The following is a 19027-nucleotide window of genomic DNA, read 5'->3' as shown; positions in this document are numbered from 1 at the left end:
TATATGTTGTATATGTATATCGTATATGTGAAAAAATATACAGAATACAAAATGGAAAGAAGACTAGGCGAAAATAAAAAAATAAGGAAGATCAGCGGATGAGATATCAATAATGACTCATAAATCAAGTTCGGGTTCGAATTCCATACATTATATATATCCATATATATATAATTCTAGATGGGATTGTTTCTCTTTCTAATGATAGATAAATGAAAGACTTCCTCATGATCCTTATTTACCTACTCGTACTCGATATTTCGAATATCGATTGGGTTGGGTGAACTTGAAAATTCATTCATTGAATCAAATCAGTAAGCGATTGAATTGGATTCGATTGAATAGTACCAACAAAATCGAGCGCTAACTCCCATTTCTTATTGAATTAACCGATCAACTTGCTATCGTACATTTTCGGTTCGGTAATATTCGCAAAAACTTTAGACATAGTTCAGTTTTTTATGAGAACAAATCCTACTACTTCTGGTCTCGGAGTTTCAACACTTGTGGAAAAAAATCAGGGACGTATCGCTCAAATCATTGGTCCAGTACTGGATGTAGCTTTTTCCCCGGGGAAGATGCCTAATATTTACAACTCTTTGGTAGTTAAGGGTCGAGATACCGCAGGTCAGGAAATTAATGTGACTTGTGAGGTACAGCAATTATTAGGAAATAATCGAGTTAGAGCTGTAGCTATGAGTGCTACAGATGGGCTGACGAGAGGAATGGAAGTGATTGACACGGGAGCTCCTCTAAGTGTTCCAGTCGGTGGAGCCACTCTAGGACGAATTTTCAATGTTCTTGGAGAACCTGTTGATAATTTAGGTCCTGTAGATACTCGCACAACATCTCCTATTCATAGACCCGCACCCGCTTTTACACAATTAGATACAAAATTATCAATCTTTGAAACGGGCATTAAAGTGGTGGATCTTTTAGCGCCTTATCGGCGTGGGGGAAAAATCGGACTATTCGGGGGAGCCGGAGTGGGTAAAACAGTACTCATCATGGAATTAATCAACAACATTGCCAAAGCTCATGGGGGTGTATCCGTATTCGGCGGAGTAGGAGAACGCACTCGTGAAGGAAATGATCTTTACATGGAAATGAAAGAATCCGGGGTGATTAATGAAGAAAATATTGCAGAATCTAAAGTAGCTCTAGTATATGGACAGATGAATGAACCCCCGGGAGCTCGTATGAGAGTCGGTTTGACTGCCCTAACCATGGCGGAATATTTCCGTGATGTTAATGAACAAGACGTACTTCTATTTATTGACAATATCTTTCGCTTCGTTCAAGCGGGGTCAGAAGTATCTGCCTTATTAGGTAGAATGCCTTCCGCCGTGGGTTATCAGCCTACCCTGAGTACAGAAATGGGTTCTTTGCAAGAAAGAATTACTTCTACTAAAGAGGGATCTATAACTTCCATTCAAGCAGTTTATGTACCTGCGGACGATTTGACTGATCCTGCTCCTGCCACGACATTTGCACATTTAGATGCTACTACCGTACTATCAAGAGGATTAGCTGCCAAAGGTATCTATCCAGCAGTAGATCCTTTAGATTCAACGTCAACTATGCTCCAACCTCGGATTGTTGGCGAAGAACATTACGAAACTGCGCAAAGAGTTAAGCAAACTTTACAACGTTACAAAGAACTTCAGGACATTATAGCTATTCTTGGACTGGACGAATTATCCGAAGAGGATCGTTTAACCGTAGCAAGAGCGCGAAAAATTGAACGTTTCTTATCACAACCCTTCTTCGTAGCAGAAGTATTTACTGGTTCTCCAGGGAAATATGTTGGTCTCGCAGAAACAATTAGGGGGTTTCAACTGATCCTTTCCGGAGAATTAGATAGTTTTCCCGAGCAGGCCTTTTATTTGGTAGGTAATATCGATGAAGCTACCGCGAAGGCTATGAACTTAGAAGTAGAGAGCAAATTGAAGAAATGACCCTAAATCTTTGTGTACTGACTCCTAATAGAATTATTTGGGATTCAGAAGTGAAAGAAATCATTTTATCTACTAATAGTGGCCAAATCGGCGTATTACCAAACCACGCCCCTGTTGCCACGGCCGTAGATATTGGTATTTTAAGAATACGCCTCGACGACCAATGGTTAACGATGGCTCTGATGGGGGGTTTGCCAGAATAGGCAATAATGAAATCACCATATTAGTCAATGATGCGGAGAAGGGTAGTGACATTGATCCGCAAGAAGCTCAGCGAACTCTTGAAATAGCTGAAGCTAACTTGAGTAAAGCAGAAGGCAAGAGACAAGTAATTGAGGCGAATTTAGCTCTCAGACGAGCTAGGGCACGAGTAGAGGCTATCAATGCTATTTCGTACTAGCTGATCTATCGTACTAGCTGATCCACATAATCCATAAGAATCAAAAGTTCTGTTTATACACCATATTGGATTCCGTACAATCAAGTAGAATCAATCTGATTGATGTAACGAACAAGAGTAGTGAGCGGGATAGGAATAAGGGAAAGATACAAAATCAATAAAAGAAAAGGGGGTAGAAAAACTTATTAGATGCCATTCATTGACTCCGGTACCTAATAAGTTCTACCTACTATTGGATTTGAACCAATGACTCCCGCCGTATGAAAGCAATACTCTAACCACTGGGTTAAGTAGGTCATTTATCATCACAAAGAGAAAGAATAGAGCGCATCGTATCGGGTATTTATTATTTATTATAGATGGAATATGGCTTCTAAGCAATATCAATCCTTGGCAGGAAACGGATTAGGGTATCGTGTTAGATCATGTAATATCTTTCTTGACAAGAAATGATCTATATGATAAGATATCTATCACAAGGGCTATAGCTCAGTTGGTAGAGCACCTCGTTTACACGTGCGCCAATGCTTTTCAGGGGAGTTCATCATGCAATCAAAGAAATTGATCTTCTCTTATTGAAATGAAAGATTGATGTCTTACTCCATTGATTCGAGAGAACAAGAGAACAATAGCCTGACAAGTATTGGGTTCGATTCAGTTCCAATTCGGATACGAAATAGAACCAACCATTGATTTTATCATTGATAAGGTGAATACCCAGTTAATTCAATGTTAGGCCTAATGAGTTAATAGGGACCTCAAAATAACCTCCTTTTGTCCTATGAACTTTGAGGTGTATGAAGTATCATATTTTACGCTTGAAGCGGAACGACAGGGACTCTATTGAGGTTGATCTAGGCCTAAGACAGACCTACGTCAAGGTAATCCTTTGAAACACTTTGGTATTGCTCCTGGATCAGAATATAAATAAAGAATCAGAGCACATGGAGCCATCTCGTTATCTTCATATAAAGATAAAATATGGTGGACTAACTGATTGATCCATCAGTTGATGAAAGAGCCCAATGCACAAAAATGCATGTTGGGTCTTTGAAACAGTTCGAATCATTTCGATAATAATCAGTTTGATCTGTTTTACCGAGAAGGTCTACGGTTCGAGTCCGTATAGCCCTATACCTATATAATATATTATTTGATTGATGTATTGTATGCTTTTGTAGAGTAGAATTTTGTACCCATTTTATCATCTCATTAGCGCGGCCTATGGCCGGTTGGGCCATATAAGGCCATATAATATATAAATATAATATAAAGAAGGCATTCCTGCGTGTACAAGAGATCCCTAGGGATCTCAAAGTTCAAAAAAGTTTATTCCATCCAATAGGCATTTTTCCAATATCGAATTACATACGACCTTTTTCCTCTTTTACTGCCCATGATGAAAGAGTGATTGATGCGCCTTAGGTATACCTAATCGCATTCAATCAATGAAGTCAAAATAATAACATGAGGCTAAAACAAACCTCCAACCCGGCCCAACCAGATAGTAGTAAGTGGCACGGATCTAGGACCTATTCTTGGATTTGTGGAAAAGAAAAGCCAGAGAAAAAAGAAACTCTTTCGTCAGTTTCGGTGTGAAATTGTATTCATATAACTGGACTAGCAAAGTCAGTAGTTAAGTAGTCATTTTTCTTTGTACAATACTAATTTTTTTGTATCTGAATCTACTCCAATTGCTCACCATTTGAATTCTACCAATTCATACTTTATGCAAGAAGATTAGGGTCTTTTGGGCTTGGAAGAGTTATGAATCTCTAGACCTAGATTCATCGCCTTTTTGTAAAACAACAATCAAAATTCATTATCTCTGAAACAATGAATTGATCTTAGTCTTATTTAATGAAAGAAATGTATCGACGTTTATTCTCTCTTCTATTTCTATGGGTATAGGTTTGGTTTATAGAATTAGAACCAATCGTTTGATAACGCACGATTAGACCAGAAATCTTTTATGGGGATCACTTCACTTATACTTATGTTATGATTTTATGATTTAAACTAAACGATTCCACTATCGGGCCACGCTCCGCCATGTGGGGATGCTGCAAAAAACTCCTTTTTTTGATTGCCCTGAAATCTAACATCTTGGTCTCACTAGGGGTTACTCCATTAACAAAACAAGGATTTTGAGTCAATCCAAATCGCGTAGCACTAAGAATTGGTCCGAAATGGAGTGACTTTTTCAAGACGTCTAACTTTAACTAAATAACTCAATAGGGGGTCAGGGTAATCCTATAATGAGTTGTTTTCTTATGTTATATGTAAATGTAAGGGTTCCTCAGAATTCAACGGATTGAGATTGAATCAATTAAGTATGAATCTGGTACAAGGAAAAGAGGGAATCTAATCGGTTCAAGCATTCCGTATCGAATTCATAGAAGATTCTACGCTCGGATCTGAAATGTTAATGAACAGAATAAAGGAATCCGCCAATGCTGCTAAGTCGCATATGTTATGCCGTAACTGTGGAATCATAAATACTGAACCTAGACATTCTATTGCATCTCACTATTATACTAGAATGAAAATCACTAATGACTATTAATACTAATACATAATAATAACTTAACTATATAACTATAACTCTTAAATAAAAAGAAAAGATAAAAAACTCTTTTATCTAAAGAAATTCCATTACCAATAAGTTCTAGTATTATAGTAGTTATATGGAGTTATTGTATGGTATATTTAGAAAATGAATTGTTTTTTCAGATTAATGAAAATGAATAAGTTTCAATTCATTAGAATTGAGAATGAATTTCATTCGTTTTTATGGGGAACCTGAGGAAAAAGAAAAATGAGAATTATTCGTTATTCTTATACTTATAATATAAGAGCATGATATGCCTACACCACACCAAGAAATAAGAAATATAATATAAATAAGTAAGTGGGTAAATAAGTAAGTGGGCTTCTGTTAGATAAATCTTGAAACAAGACATGACCCACATAAAACAAACTATGTGGTTCGATCACAATCAATTCTTGTTTCGAGTAAGCAGTTGGAGTTATGGATAAATTGACAATTACAATTCTAATTAATCAATGAATTCGGTATATTCTACATTCATAGGAGTACATCTATGTTTCTGCTTTACGAATATGATATTTTCTGGGCATTTCTAATGATATCAAGTGTTATTCCTATTTTGGCATTTATAATTTCCGGGGTTTTAGCCCCAATTAGTGAAGGACCAGAGAAGCTCTCCAGTTATGAATCGGGTATAGAACCAATAGGGGATGCTTGGATACAATTCCGAATCCGCTATTACATGTTTGCTCTCGTTTTTGTTGTTTTTGATGTCGAAACGGTCTTTCTTTATCCATGGGCCGTGAGTTTTGATATATTGGGCGTATACGTGTTTATAGAAGCTTTGATTTTCGTGCTTATCCCAGTTGTTGGTTCAGTTTATGCATGGCGAAAAGGAGCATTGGAATGGTCTTAGCTCCTGAATATTCAGACAATAAAAAAGAAGGAAAGGGTTCCATTGAGACAGTTATGAATTCTATGGAGTTTCCGCTCTTTGACCGAACAACCCCCAATTCAGTTATTTCAACTACATTGAATGATCTTTCGAATTGGTCAAGACTTTCCAGTTTATGGCCGCTTCTCTACGGTACCAGTTGTTGCTTCATTGAATTTGCCTCATTAATAGGCTCCCGATTCGATTTTGATCGTTATGGACTGGTGCCAAGATCAAGTCCTAGGCAAGCCGACCTTATTTTAACAGCCGGTACAGTAACAATGAAAATGGCTCCTTCTTTAGTAAGACTATATGAACAAATGCCTGAACCAAAATATGTAATTGCTATGGGAGCCTGTACTATTACAGGAGGAATGTTCAGTACCGATTCTTATAGTACCGTTCGGGGAGTCGATAAGTTAATCCCCGTCGATGTTTATTTGCCAGGCTGCCCACCTAAACCAGAGGCAATTATAGACGCTATAACGAAACTTCGTAAGAAGGTATCTCGAGAAATCTATGAAGATAGAACGGGGGCCCAACAGGAAAATCGATGTTTTACTACTAATCACAAGTTTCATCTTGGACGCAGTACTCGTGCTGTAAATTACGATCAAGGATTACTCTATCAATCGACATCGACTTCAGAGATACCTTCTGAAGCATTTTTCAAATACAAGAGTTCAGTATCTTCTCACGAATTAGTGAATTAAATAGGATGTTTTGTGCAGAATAACAAACGGTGGATCAATCTTCATAAATTTCATCGTCAATGTCAAATACTCATATAAATATGTGGGGGAGATCAAGAAGATGCAGGGTCGTTCATCCGCTTGGCTAGTGAAACACGAGCTGGTTCATAGATCTTTGGGCTTTGATTACCAAGGAGTAGAGACTTTACAAATAAAGCCCGAGGATTGGTACTCCATTGCTGTCATTTCATACGTATATGGTTACAATTATCTACGTTCCCAATGTGCCTACGATGTAGCACCGGGTGGATTGCTAGCTAGTGTGTATCATCTGACGAGAATACAGTATGGTGTGGACCAACCGGAAGAGGTATGCATAAAAGTATTTGTCCCAAGGAGTAATCCTAGAATCCCGTCTGTTTTCTGGATTTGGAAAAGCGCCGATTTTCAAGAACGGGAGTCTTATGATATGTTGGGAATCTCTTATGATAATCATCCACGCATGAAACGGATTTTGATGCCCGAAAGTTGGATTGGTTGGCCCCTACGCAAGGATTATATTGCCCCTAATTTCTATGAACTACAGGATGCTTATTGAATGATAAGAAACTTATCTTAGCTTACAAGACTCAAGAAGGAGTATTTTTACGTTCTTTCTCGTCTAGATAGAGTAACTGGACTCTCATGTCATTCGTATTATGATGGGATAAAAAAGGGGGGGTTCGAGGTTTATTTATATATAATTAATTCGAGTAAATTAATATTACCCAATATGCAATGCAAAGTATCATATCCATTGGGGGATGGGCGGAGCCAATAGGATGAATCAAAAGATACATCATGAACTATGTACCGCGCCCATCACTTAGATGGGCCCCGGAAAGCAAAAAATGTGGGAAGGGGCGAAAAAAATGGGAAAATTAAGAAATGAAAAGGGATCAGATTGGATTTGTACTGGATCGGAAATGATCTTTTCTATTCCTACCCCTCAACCCTCTGAACAGACGAGACTTCTGTGTCTTTCAGACAACTTCGGATATGTATGGAGTATTAACATGAGCCAAAGGAAGGATAGTAGGGACAAACAAAAAGAAGAAGGAATATATTCCTTTGCCGATCCACAAGGGTCGGGATGTATGTTGTAGATACCTCGATGAATAACTACTAGACTATGAATGTAACGAATATGTATTGTATCCCGATCCATATTCATTTTCTCTTTGTATATATACATTTCGATACATTAACCATATGCCAGGAACCAGATTTGAACTGGTGACACGAGGATTTTCAGTCCTCTGCTCTACCAGCTGAGCTATCCCGACCGTCCTCTATACATTATCCTACTGGAGGACATGTATCTGTGTCAATTAATTTAAAGGTACTAAAGAAACATTACAAGTCCTGGGATTTCTTTTTCTTTGGATTTTTTTTAAACCTTTATTTGTAAGGGATATGAACTATGAATGATTCAATAATGGGATTCCTTGTATATCCTTGTATACAAATAATACATATACATATGTTATGGTTATGTTCGTTTGGACATATACTGCATTTAGCTGCTGAAGCAAGAGAGAAACTGCTAGGATCCGTTTGTCAAAGAGTCGAGCGAATGAATATCATATATAATTTTGACCCGCTTCTAATTTGGAAGCGCTGGCGAAAAAAGAGGATAAATGTTTAGGTCGTAAACTAGGCATTTCTTGGGGACTTGGGGATAGAGGGACTCGAACCCTCACGATTTCTAAAGTCGACGGATTTTCCTCCTACTACAAACAAATTGCATTGTTGTCAGCATTGACAGGTAGAATGGGACTCTATCTTTATTCTCGTTCGATCAGTCATTTCTCTCCCAGCCTTATACTCTGGAGTGAATGATTTTATCACTGAATATTTTATTTTTCTTTCAAATTGGAATCGATTCAGAACACAAGAGTTATGAACTAATTATTAATATATTTCATATATATTAATATATATAAATAAGAAAATAAAAAAAATAAGGATTCGGGTTGTGATTAATCGTTTGATATTTCAGTTGATATTTCAGTACATAGGATCATCCCCTCAGAGTTCCGATGGATAGATTCTTCTACCAACCCTCAACCCCATTCGTTGGAACAGCTTCCATTGAGTCTCTGCACCTATCCTTTTTGATTCTCGCTTTCTAGGAAAGGAACCCTTGTTTTCTGTAAACAGGATTTGGCTCAGGATTGCCCATTTTTAATTCCAGGGTTTCTCTGAATTTGGAAGTTACCACTTAGTAGGTTTCCATACCAAGGCTCAATTCAATCAAGTCCGTAGCGTCTACCAATTTCGCCATATCCCCCTTTCTTTCTTTTGAGGCCGGGACCCTATTGTGATTCCATTCCCCTCTTTCCTTTCTGTTAGAACCATTCAATTCATTAAATACCGATCCGATATCGGAAAAAATCCTATTTTTAACCCTTTCAGCTCTACCAGACCAGTGTTTGGTTCAATCAGAACCAGAAATGATTCTATCATTGATGTATCCGCAATTCAATATGGATAGCTATATCCCACATATATCTGCCTCTCCTCCGCGCATTTTCCCTGCTCGATATGAAATAGTGGAACGGTCAATATTCTTCTTCTTTTTCCTATCTTTACGAATAAAATCAGAGGAGTGCATAATCTCATTATGATCCAGATTGCATTCTTAGGCTAGATCCGTTATAACTAAATAGACTAGCTTAGCTATAATAAGCTAAGATCACAGCAGCTTACTGAACTAACTCACTATTTTATTTTTATGTTATGTGAGTTGAGCCCGCTTAGCTCAGAGGTTAGAGCATCGCATTTGTAATGCGATGGTCATCGGTTCGACTCCGATAGCCGGCTTTTTCCTATCGATTTTTTATCCATGATTGATAATGTCTCCTTGAGATAAGGAATAGTGAAAAGACTCTTCCCTTTTTTCTTCCAAATCTCGGGTTCCCGATCTATTATGTCTATGTCGCAGGAACTTACATTCCAATTCAATTATGAGTAAAAAACTTATTGGAGCAGTTGTATCTCTATAGAACAAATCGTGGGATACTTACTTACCATGTATACATATATACAAAATAATACGGGTATTGATACAATTCATCTAATTTCTCTTTTTAGCATTAGCACTTCAGTGGGTTTCGCTTTGTTTATCGTTTAGTTCAGTCTTAAGGTTTATCCTATTCTTTAAAATAAGGAGTCTTTATGTCTCGTTACCGAGGACCTCGTTTTAAAAAAATACGCCGTCTGGGGGCTTTGCCGGGACTAACTAGTAAAAAACCTAGGTCCGCAAGTGATCTTAGAAACCAATCCCGCTCCGGGAAAAGATCTCAATATCGTATTCGTTTAGAAGAAAAACAGAAATTGCGTTTTCATTATGGTCTGACGGAGCGACAACTACTTCGATATGTTCGTATCGCTGGAAAAGCAAACGGTTCGACGGGTCAAGTTTTACTGCAACTACTTGAGATGCGTTTGGATAACATTCTTTTTCGATTGGGTATGGCTTCAACTATTCCTGGAGCCAGGCAATTAGTTAACCATGGACATATTTTAGTTAATGGTCGTCTAGTGGATATACCAAGTTATCGCTGCAAACCCCGAGATATTATTACTACGAAGGATAAACAAAGATCCAGAGCTTTGATTCAAAATCATATGGATTCATCCTCCAACGCGGAATTGCCAAAACATTTGACTCTGCACTCATTGCAATATAAAGGGGTAGTCAATCAAATAATAGATAGTAAATGGGTCGGTTTGAAAGTCAATGAATTGCTAATCGTAGAATATTATTCCCGACAAACTTGAACCTAAAATACCCAGCAAAGGTTAGGACAATTTTGTCCCTTTTTTCGCTGAAAGAAGTAGAGGGATTTGATACGGATTTTGATCCCATTCACGTATCGCAAATGGATCAGCAGTGATATTTTCATTCACTGTCCGCTCTTTTCTTCCCCCTCTTTTTGTTCTTTTCCTTTTACGTATCACAGCACAGTAATTAGGAATAGAAAAAATCTCTATAAAGAAAGAAAAGAAGGGTCTTTCTCTTCTCTTAGAATAACGGTATCAATTGGTATTTGATACATTGTGTGGTTGGTAACGTTGGTGAATTAGATGAGGATACGGAAAGAGAGGGATTCGAACCCTCGGTAAACAAAAGCCTACATAGCATTTCCAATGCTACGCCTTGAACCACTCGGCCATCTCTCCTACATAACCTTATCTTATTAATTATGACCCAGAAACCAAGTGAATAGCGAGTCACTCATATTATTTAGTACAGGTACGACCGATCCATTATCATATCAAACTTTTTGTCAAGGAACGATCTTCCTTCAAGTTTCGAGGGATAAAAAAGAAAAACGTATTCATCCTTGTCAAGACGACGGACGCTCCCATCTTATTGATATTTGATTTCTACCGGATTAAACCAACGGGTTGGAATGAATCAACCGATGGATCCTTTCCAGTTTCATTTCAGATTTTTCAAAAATAATCCCTCCCATGAGCTATGGATCTATTACAAATTGATGAATCATCCCATGGATTTTCATTCTATAATCTTATGGTGTCTACACGCTATGCACACAAAATGGATAGTTATCCTTACCCCATTTTTATCATGGAATGCTTATTCCATTTTTTTATTATCATAATGAAATCCAATTTTGGTTAGGTTATGATAGGATAGGTTATTGTTTATTATATTAGTATTAGAATCTGTAGAAAAAATTCCTTGATTCTTGCATTTCAATGAAATAGCTAATAGTCTCATTGGTATACTACTAAATTGGAATCGAAAATCCAACCGTATTCAAATAGTTCCTTATTGATCCCTTCCCAAAAGTACTGAGTAAAAGATCCACATTTTTTGATTTTATAATTAGTTTAATTAGTTATTAGTCTTTTTTTTTTATGTCATTTCGTATCGTACAATTCCTTTGTTGTGGGATCATTTACCCGCGAGGGGTAATGAGAAGAATTATAAAATGGATTGCAAACTATGCCTAGATCTCGGATAAATGGAAATTTTATTGATAAAACCTCTTCAATTGTAGCCAATATCTTATTACGAATAATTCCGACAACTTCGGGAGAAAAAGAGGCATTTACCTATTACAGAGATGGTGCGATTTGATTCCTTTTTTCTTACTTACCACTCTATTTCATTTATTCTTATTCTTACAAAAAGAGACACGATTCGGTATGGAAAGAAAAAGATTGGTAAAAACCTACGCTTGGTGAAGGTGAAGTTTGGAGATAGAGCAATCCCTTCTGTCGTGTATCCTCGATTGATGCAACCTCAGATGCTTCAATTGTCGATTCTAGTATTGAGCGAAAGGTTACACCTATAGGTTCTGTATTGCATGTCAATTCTACTGTAATAGTGCCAATAGGTGGCATAGGGGAAGAAGCACTACACCTAGGAATCAACAAAACGAAAACTTTGTTATATAATTCCCCCTTCTTCTTATCGGGATCGGGACTACCAAGAATGGTTAGGACAACAAACATCCATCTCGTTCGTACTTTGGATACCCGTATAACCATCAAAGATCGTTGAAGTGACTAATTCCTGGAAATAGGGGGCGTTAAGAACAAAGAAATTGCTGGAGTTACCATTTTTCTCTAAGAAAGACCAACATGTTTGGTATTAAGTAAGAAAAGACCTCTTGCAGGAAGGCTGGCTAGAGATTTCTTGTAAAAACACTAGCCCCTGTCAGTTCATAAGGAAAATATTTAAATCTTTTTGGTTTTGGTTTGATTCCATGGATTATTTCCCTTAATATTATATTATGCGCAGAAGGGAGGAGCCGTATGAGATGGAAATCTCACGTACGGTTCTGGAACGGAGATTCTTGGAATGAACGACCGTAACGGATGTCAGCTCAATCTGAAGGAAATTATGCGGAAGCTTTACAGAATTATTATGAAGCTATGCGACCAGAAATTGATCCTACGATCGAAGTTATATACTCTATAATATAGGCCTTATACACACAAGTAACGGAGAACATACGAAGGCTTTGGAATATTATTTCCGAGCACTAGAACGAAATCCATTCTTACCACAAGCTTCTAATAATATGGCCGTGATCTGCCATTACGTGCGACTATCTCTACTATAGAAATAGAAAGAAGGAAAGAAAGATCAAATCCGCTAGTATTAAAACCTCCTATTGCTAGTACTAGGAAATCTAAGGAGAAACAAAAAAATAGGCTTTCTACATATCCATTGTCCAAAGGGGAACGATTTTTAGAAGCTGTAGCAAAAAACAGACTTCATAGAAGCCGATATATGAAGAACTAAGTATAGCCCTTATACTAGATTCTATGGATAAAGGATCTAATTGATAAAAGAAGCACCGTAAAGATCAATTATTGAGGTTTTTGGCCGATACAATAAGACCTGCTTACTTATGTATGTCATAATATGACATAAAAGTTAGGAATCAACTTATGTAATAGGGTTGATCCACTAAGGTATTGAGCAGCGGTGTAGTATCAGATCCCAAGGAGAGTAAGTCCTTTTTTCTTATCGAAGAAAGTCTTTTTCAAAGATTCTATATGAATTTCTAGACGAAACCGAGATAGTTAACTTTCAGAAAACTCTAATGATAGAGGGAGATATCTATGCTTCATTCTTCTGAGAGTGGGAGAAGAGATAAAACTGATTATTGATCCAAATCGGAGTTTGAAACTCATGTAATTAACTTAACCTCTTCAGGTTATTTGATTTGGCTAATCCAAGAAGGGATAGATCTCCGATAAATCTCATTCAGCTAGATACGGTAGATTAAGAAAGATGTAACGCCAAAAAAGAGTTGACTGCTGAGCCGTATGAGGCAGGAAACTCTCAAGTACGGTTCTAAGGGAAGGAATTGACCTACCTATTCCGACCGGGGAGAAGAGGCCATTCGACAGGGAGATTCAGAAATTGCGGAGGCTTGGTTCGATCAAGCTGCTGAGTATTGGAAACAAGCCATAGCGCTTACTCCAGGTAATTATATTGAAGCACAGAATTGGTTGAAGATCACAGGGCGGTTCGAATAAGAACACTTTCTTTTTGAATTGAATTCACTTAAATTGTTTGTTGGATCCATCAAATAGATTGTTGCCCCGGGGGAATCGATAGAGGAATTTCATTATATCCCTTCTAAGATCGTTCTTTTTATTTCATTTGGTACCTTATAGGGGTAGACGATATATGCATATGGCACAGAATCTCTTCCTTTCTCTTAGCGATTGCTAACTAATCAAAAAGACGTCTAAAATCGATATCGGGATATTTCTTATCTTAGTCATTAGTAATGACTAATGAGAGATCTTGTGATTTGTAATGGCGTAATACGTTGCATGTAACGTAGTATACAAGTAGACCCATCTAGGCACTCATACATCGAAATATGAGTAGACTAGGTTGGGCCAAAAGTTGTTTTTGGCTCGCGTCGGGAAGGGATTTACAAAAAAACGGTCCGTTGAGCACCTCATAGATATGTCATAATAGATCCGAACACTTGCCCCGGATAGACTTCCATATCATAATTGCTCATAATTGCTCTAGTGAATAACTAAGGAAAATTGTGGGGGATAGAAAGGAACTAATCAGAAATATATATTTCTCAGAGGTTCACTAATTACTTTACTTTTTGTTGGCGGGTCTCTTCGTATGTGTTGTCCGGAAAGAGGAGGACTCAATGATTATTCGTTCGCCGGAACCAGAAGTGAAGATTTTGGTGGATAGGGATCCCATAAAAACTTCATTCGAGGAATGGGCCAGACCCGGCCATTTCTCAAGGACAATAGCTAAGGGCCCTGATACTACCACTTGGATCTGGAACCTACATGCTGATGCTCACGATTTCGATAGCCATACCAATGATTTGGAGGAGATCTCCCGAAAAGTATTTAGTGCTCATTTCGGTCAACTATCCATCATCTTTCTTTGGTTGAGTGGCATGTATTTCCATGGAGCCCGTTTTTCCAATTATGAAGCGTGGCTGAGCGACCCTACTCACATCGGACCCAGTGCCCAGGTGGTTTGGCCGATAGTGGGTCAAGAAATATTGAATGGCGATGTAGGCGGAGGTTTCCGAGGAATACAAATAACCTCTGGATTTTTTCAGATTTGGCGAGCGTCGGGAATAACTAGTGAATTACAACTTTATTGTACTGCAATTGGAGCATTGATCTTTGCAGCGTTAATGCTTTTTGCCGGTTGGTTCCATTATCACAAAGCTGCTCCAAAATTGGCTTGGTTCCAAGATGTAGAATCCATGTTGAACCACCACTTAGCAGGGTTACTAGGACTTGGGTCTCTTTCTTGGGCAGGGCATCAAGTACATGTATCTTTACCTATTAACCAATTTCTGAACGCTGGGGTGGATCCTAAGGAAATACCACTTCCTCATGAATTTATCTTGAATCGGGATCTTTTGGCTCAACTTTATCCCAGTTTTGCAGAGGGAGCAACCCCGTTTTTCACCCTGAATTGGTCAAAATACGCGGAATTTCTTACTTTTCGTGGAGGGTTAGATCCAGTAACAGGAGGTCTATGGCTAACCGATATTGCACACCATCATTTGGCTATTGCAATTCTTTTCCTGATAGCTGGTCACATGTATAAGACCAACTGGGGCATTGGTCATGACCTGAAAGATATTTTAGAGGCTCATAAGGGTCCGTTTACAGGTGAGGGTCATAAGGGCCTCTATGAGATCCTAACAACGTCATGGCATGCTCAATTAGCTCTGAATTTAGCTATGTTAGGTTCTTTAACCATTGTAGTAGCCCACCATATGTACTCTATGCCCCCTTATCCATACCTAGCTACTGATTATGGTACACAACTTTCGTTGTTCACGCATCACATGTGGATCGGTGGATTTCTCATAGTTGGTGCTGCTGCACATGCAGCAATTTTTATGGTAAGAGACTATGATCCAACTACTCGATACAACGATCTATTAGATCGTGTCCTTAGGCACCGAGATGCAATCATATCACATCTTAACTGGGTGTGTATATTTCTAGGCTTTCACAGTTTTGGCTTGTATATTCATAATGATACTATGAGCGCTTTGGGGCGTCCCCAAGATATGTTTTCAGATACCGCTATACAATTACAACCTATCTTTGCTCAATGGATACAAAACACTCATGCTTTAGCACCTAGCGCAACAGCTCCTGGTGCAACAGCGGGCACCAGCTTGACTTGGGGGGTGGTGATTTAGTAGCAGTAGGCGGCAAAGTAGCTTTGTTACCTATTCCACTGGGAACCGCAGATTTTTTGGTACATCACATTCATGCATTTACGATCCATGTAACTGTATTGATACTACTGAAAGGTGTTCTATTTGCCCGCAGTTCTCGTTTGATACCTGATAAAGCAAATCTTGGTTTTCGTTTCCCTTGTGACGGACCCGGAAGAGGGGGAACATGCCAAGTCTCCGCCTGGGATCATGTCTTCCTAGGTCTATTCTGGATGTACAATGCGATTTCGGTAGTAATTTTCCATTTCAGCTGGAAGATGCAGTCAGATGTTTGGGGTAGTATAAGTGATCAAGGGGTGGTAACTCATATCACGGGGGGAAACTTTGCACAGAGTTCCATTACAATTAATGGGTGGCTAAGAGATTTTTTATGGGCACAGTCCTCCCAAGTAATCCAGTCTTATGGCTCTTCATTATCCGCCTATGGTCTTTTCTTCTTAGGTGCTCATTTTGTCTGGGCCTTCAGTTTAATGTTTCTATTTAGCGGTCGTGGTTATTGGCAAGAACTCATTGAATCCATCGTCTGGGCTCATAACAAATTAAAAGTTGCTCCTGCTACTCAGCCTAGAGCCTTGAGCATTATACAAGGACGCGCTGTAGGAGTAACCCATTACCTTCTGGGTGGAATTGCCACAACATGGGCATTCTTCTTAGCAAGAATTATTTCAGTAGGATAATGGCTAGGAGGATTTGAAAGGCATTATGGCATTAAGATTTCCAAGGTTTAGCCAAGGCTTAGCTCAGGACCCACTACTCGTCGTATTTGGTTTGGTATTGCTACCGCACATGACTTCGAGAGTCATGATGATATCACCGAGGAACGTCTTTATCAGAATATTTTTGCTTCTCACTTCGGGCAGTTAGCAATAATCTTTCTGTGGACTTCCGGCAATCTGTTTCATGTGGCTTGGCAAGGAAATTTTGAGTCATGGGTACAGGACCCCTTACATGTAAGACCCATTGCTCATACTATTTGGGATCCTCATTTTGGTCAACCGGCTGTAGAAGCTTTTACTCGAGGGGGTGCTCTTGGCCCAGTGAATATTGCTTATTCCGGTGTTTATCAATGGTGGTATACAATCGGCTTGCGCACCAACGAAGATCTTTATACTGGAGCTCTTTTTCTATTATTTATTTCTGCCATATCTTTAGTAGCGGGTTGGTTACATCTACAACCCAAATGGAAGCCAAGCGTTTCGTGGTTCAAAAATGCCGAATCTCGTCTCAATCATCATTTGTCAGGGCTCTTCGGAGTAAGCTCCTTGGCTTGGGCAGGACATTTAGTTCATGTTGCTATTCCCGGGTCAAGGGGTGAATATGTCAGATGGAATAATTTCTTAGATGTATTACCATATCCCCAAGGATTGGGGCCACTTTTTACAGGTCAGTGGAATCTTTATGCCCAAAACCCCGATTCCAGTAGTCATTTATTCGGTACCTCCCAAGGAGCGGGAACTGCCATTCTAACCCTTCTCGGGGGATTCCATCCGCAAACTCAAAGTTTATGGCTGACCGATATTGCCCATCATCATTTAGCTATTGCATTCATTTTTCTCGTTGCTGGTCATATGTATAGAACTAACTTCGGGATTGGGCACAGTATAAAAGATCTTCTAGAGGCGCATATTCCTCCGGGGGTCGATTGGGGCGCGGGCATAAAGGCCTTTATGACACAATCAATAATTCGATTCATTTTCAATTAGGTCTTGCTCTAGCCTCTTTGGGGGTTATTACTTCCTTGGTAGCTCAACACATGTACTCTTTACCTGCTTATGCATTTATAGCACAAGACTTTACTACTCAAGCTGCGTTATATACTCATCACCAATACATCGCAGGGTTCATCATGACAGGAGCCTTTGCTCATGGAGCTATATTCTTCATTAGGGATTACAACCCGCAGCAGAATGAGGATAATGTATTGGCAAGAATGTTAGACCATAAAGAAGCTATCATATCTCATTTAAGTTGGGCTAGCTTGTTCCTGGGGTTCCATACCTTGGGACTCTATGTTCATAATGACGTCATGCTTGCTTTTGGTACTCCAGAAAAACAAATCTTGATCGAACCCATATTTGCCCAATGGATACAGTCCGCTCATGGTAAGACTTCATATGGGTTTGATGTACTCTTATCTTCAACGAATGGCCCAGCATTTAATGCAGGTCAAAGCTTATGGTTACCTGGATGGTTGAATGCTATTAATGAAAATCGTAATTCACTATTCTTAACAATAGGGCCGGGGGACTTCTTGGTACATCATGCTATTGCTCTAGGTTTGCATACAACTACATTGATCTTAGTAAAAGGTGCTTTAGATGCACGTGGTTCCAAGTTAATGCCAGATAAAAAGGATTTCGGGTATAGTTTCCCCTGCGATGGTCCAGGACGAGGTGGTACTTGTGATATTTCGGCTTGGGATGCATTTTATTTGGCAGTTTTCTGGATGTTAAATACCATTGGATGGGTTACCTTCTATTGGCATTGGAAGCATATCACATTATGGCAGGGTAATGTTTCGCAATTTAATGAATCTTCCACTTATTTGATGGGATGGTTAAGAGATTATCTATGGTTAAACTCTTCACAACTTATCAACGGATATAATCTTTTGGTATGAATAGTTTATCCGTCTGGGCGTGGATGTTCTTATTTGGGCATCTTGTTTGGGCTACTGGATTCATGTTCTTAATTTCCTGGCGTGGATATTGGCAGGAATTGATTGAAACTTTAGCATGGGCTCATGAACGCACACCTTTGGCTAATTTGATTCGCTGGAGGGATAAACCGGTGGCTCTTTCCATTGTACAAGCAAGACTGGTTGGCTTAGCTCACTTTTCTGTAGGTTATATATTTACCTACGCAGCTTTCTTGATTGCTTCTACATCAGGCAAATTTGGTTAAGTTGATTATTTATTTTCAAAAGGAAGGCGCGATATCAAAAAAAATCTCATTTTTTATTTCGATGGAGAGGGGGCGCGCCTTCTTATATTTATACATCTAGGATCCGATCTGTATTGTGTATCATTGGTAATAATAGGAACTACACCATTATGGCAAGGAAAAGTTTGATTCAGAGGGAGAAGAAGAGGCAGAAATTAGAAGAGAAATATCATTTGATTCGTCGATCCTCAAAAAAGAATAAGCAAAGTTTCATCGTTGGACGAGAAATGGGAAATTCATGTAAAATTGCAATCCCACC

At 38.8% G+C, this 19027-nt stretch overlaps 1 protein-coding gene, 3 non-coding genes and 2 pseudogenes across 4 annotated transcripts; 4 read left to right on the top strand and 2 right to left on the bottom strand.

Moving 5' to 3' along the window:
- The first annotated feature begins 13 nt into the window (after window positions 1-13).
- LOC126409360 (ATP synthase subunit beta, chloroplastic-like) lies at window positions 14-2142 on the top strand. Its single transcript, XM_050075391.1, has one exon. The coding sequence runs from the start codon at window positions 462-464 to the stop codon at window positions 1956-1958; it is 1497 nt and encodes a 498-aa protein (XP_049931348.1). The 5' UTR covers window positions 14-461; the 3' UTR covers window positions 1959-2142.
- A 5645-nt stretch (window positions 2143-7787) lies between these two features.
- Window positions 7788-7860, bottom strand: TRNAF-GAA (transfer RNA phenylalanine (anticodon GAA)). The gene has a single exon. It is a non-coding gene; the product is annotated as a tRNA-Phe (tRNA).
- A 1467-nt stretch (window positions 7861-9327) lies between these two features.
- On the top strand, window positions 9328-9400 carry TRNAT-UGU (transfer RNA threonine (anticodon UGU)). Its single transcript has one exon. It is a non-coding gene; the product is annotated as a tRNA-Thr (tRNA).
- Window positions 9401-10675: 1275 nt separating this feature from the next.
- Window positions 10676-10762, bottom strand: TRNAS-GGA (transfer RNA serine (anticodon GGA)). Its single transcript has one exon. It is a non-coding gene; the product is annotated as a tRNA-Ser (tRNA).
- A 3228-nt stretch (window positions 10763-13990) lies between these two features.
- Window positions 13991-16502, top strand: LOC126409353 (photosystem I P700 chlorophyll a apoprotein A1-like; annotated as a pseudogene).
- Window positions 16503-16527: 25 nt separating this feature from the next.
- Window positions 16528-18958, top strand: LOC126409355 (photosystem I P700 chlorophyll a apoprotein A2-like; annotated as a pseudogene).
- Window positions 18959-19027: the final 69 nt, after the last annotated feature.

The sequence above is a fragment of the Nymphaea colorata genome, unplaced genomic scaffold (assembly GCF_008831285.2).
Source record: "Nymphaea colorata isolate Beijing-Zhang1983 unplaced genomic scaffold, ASM883128v2 scaffold0135, whole genome shotgun sequence".
NCBI lineage: Eukaryota > Viridiplantae > Streptophyta > Magnoliopsida > Nymphaeales > Nymphaeaceae > Nymphaea > Nymphaea colorata.
Note: the sequence above shows the minus strand (reverse complement) of the source record. Positions and strands in the feature narration are given on the sequence as shown.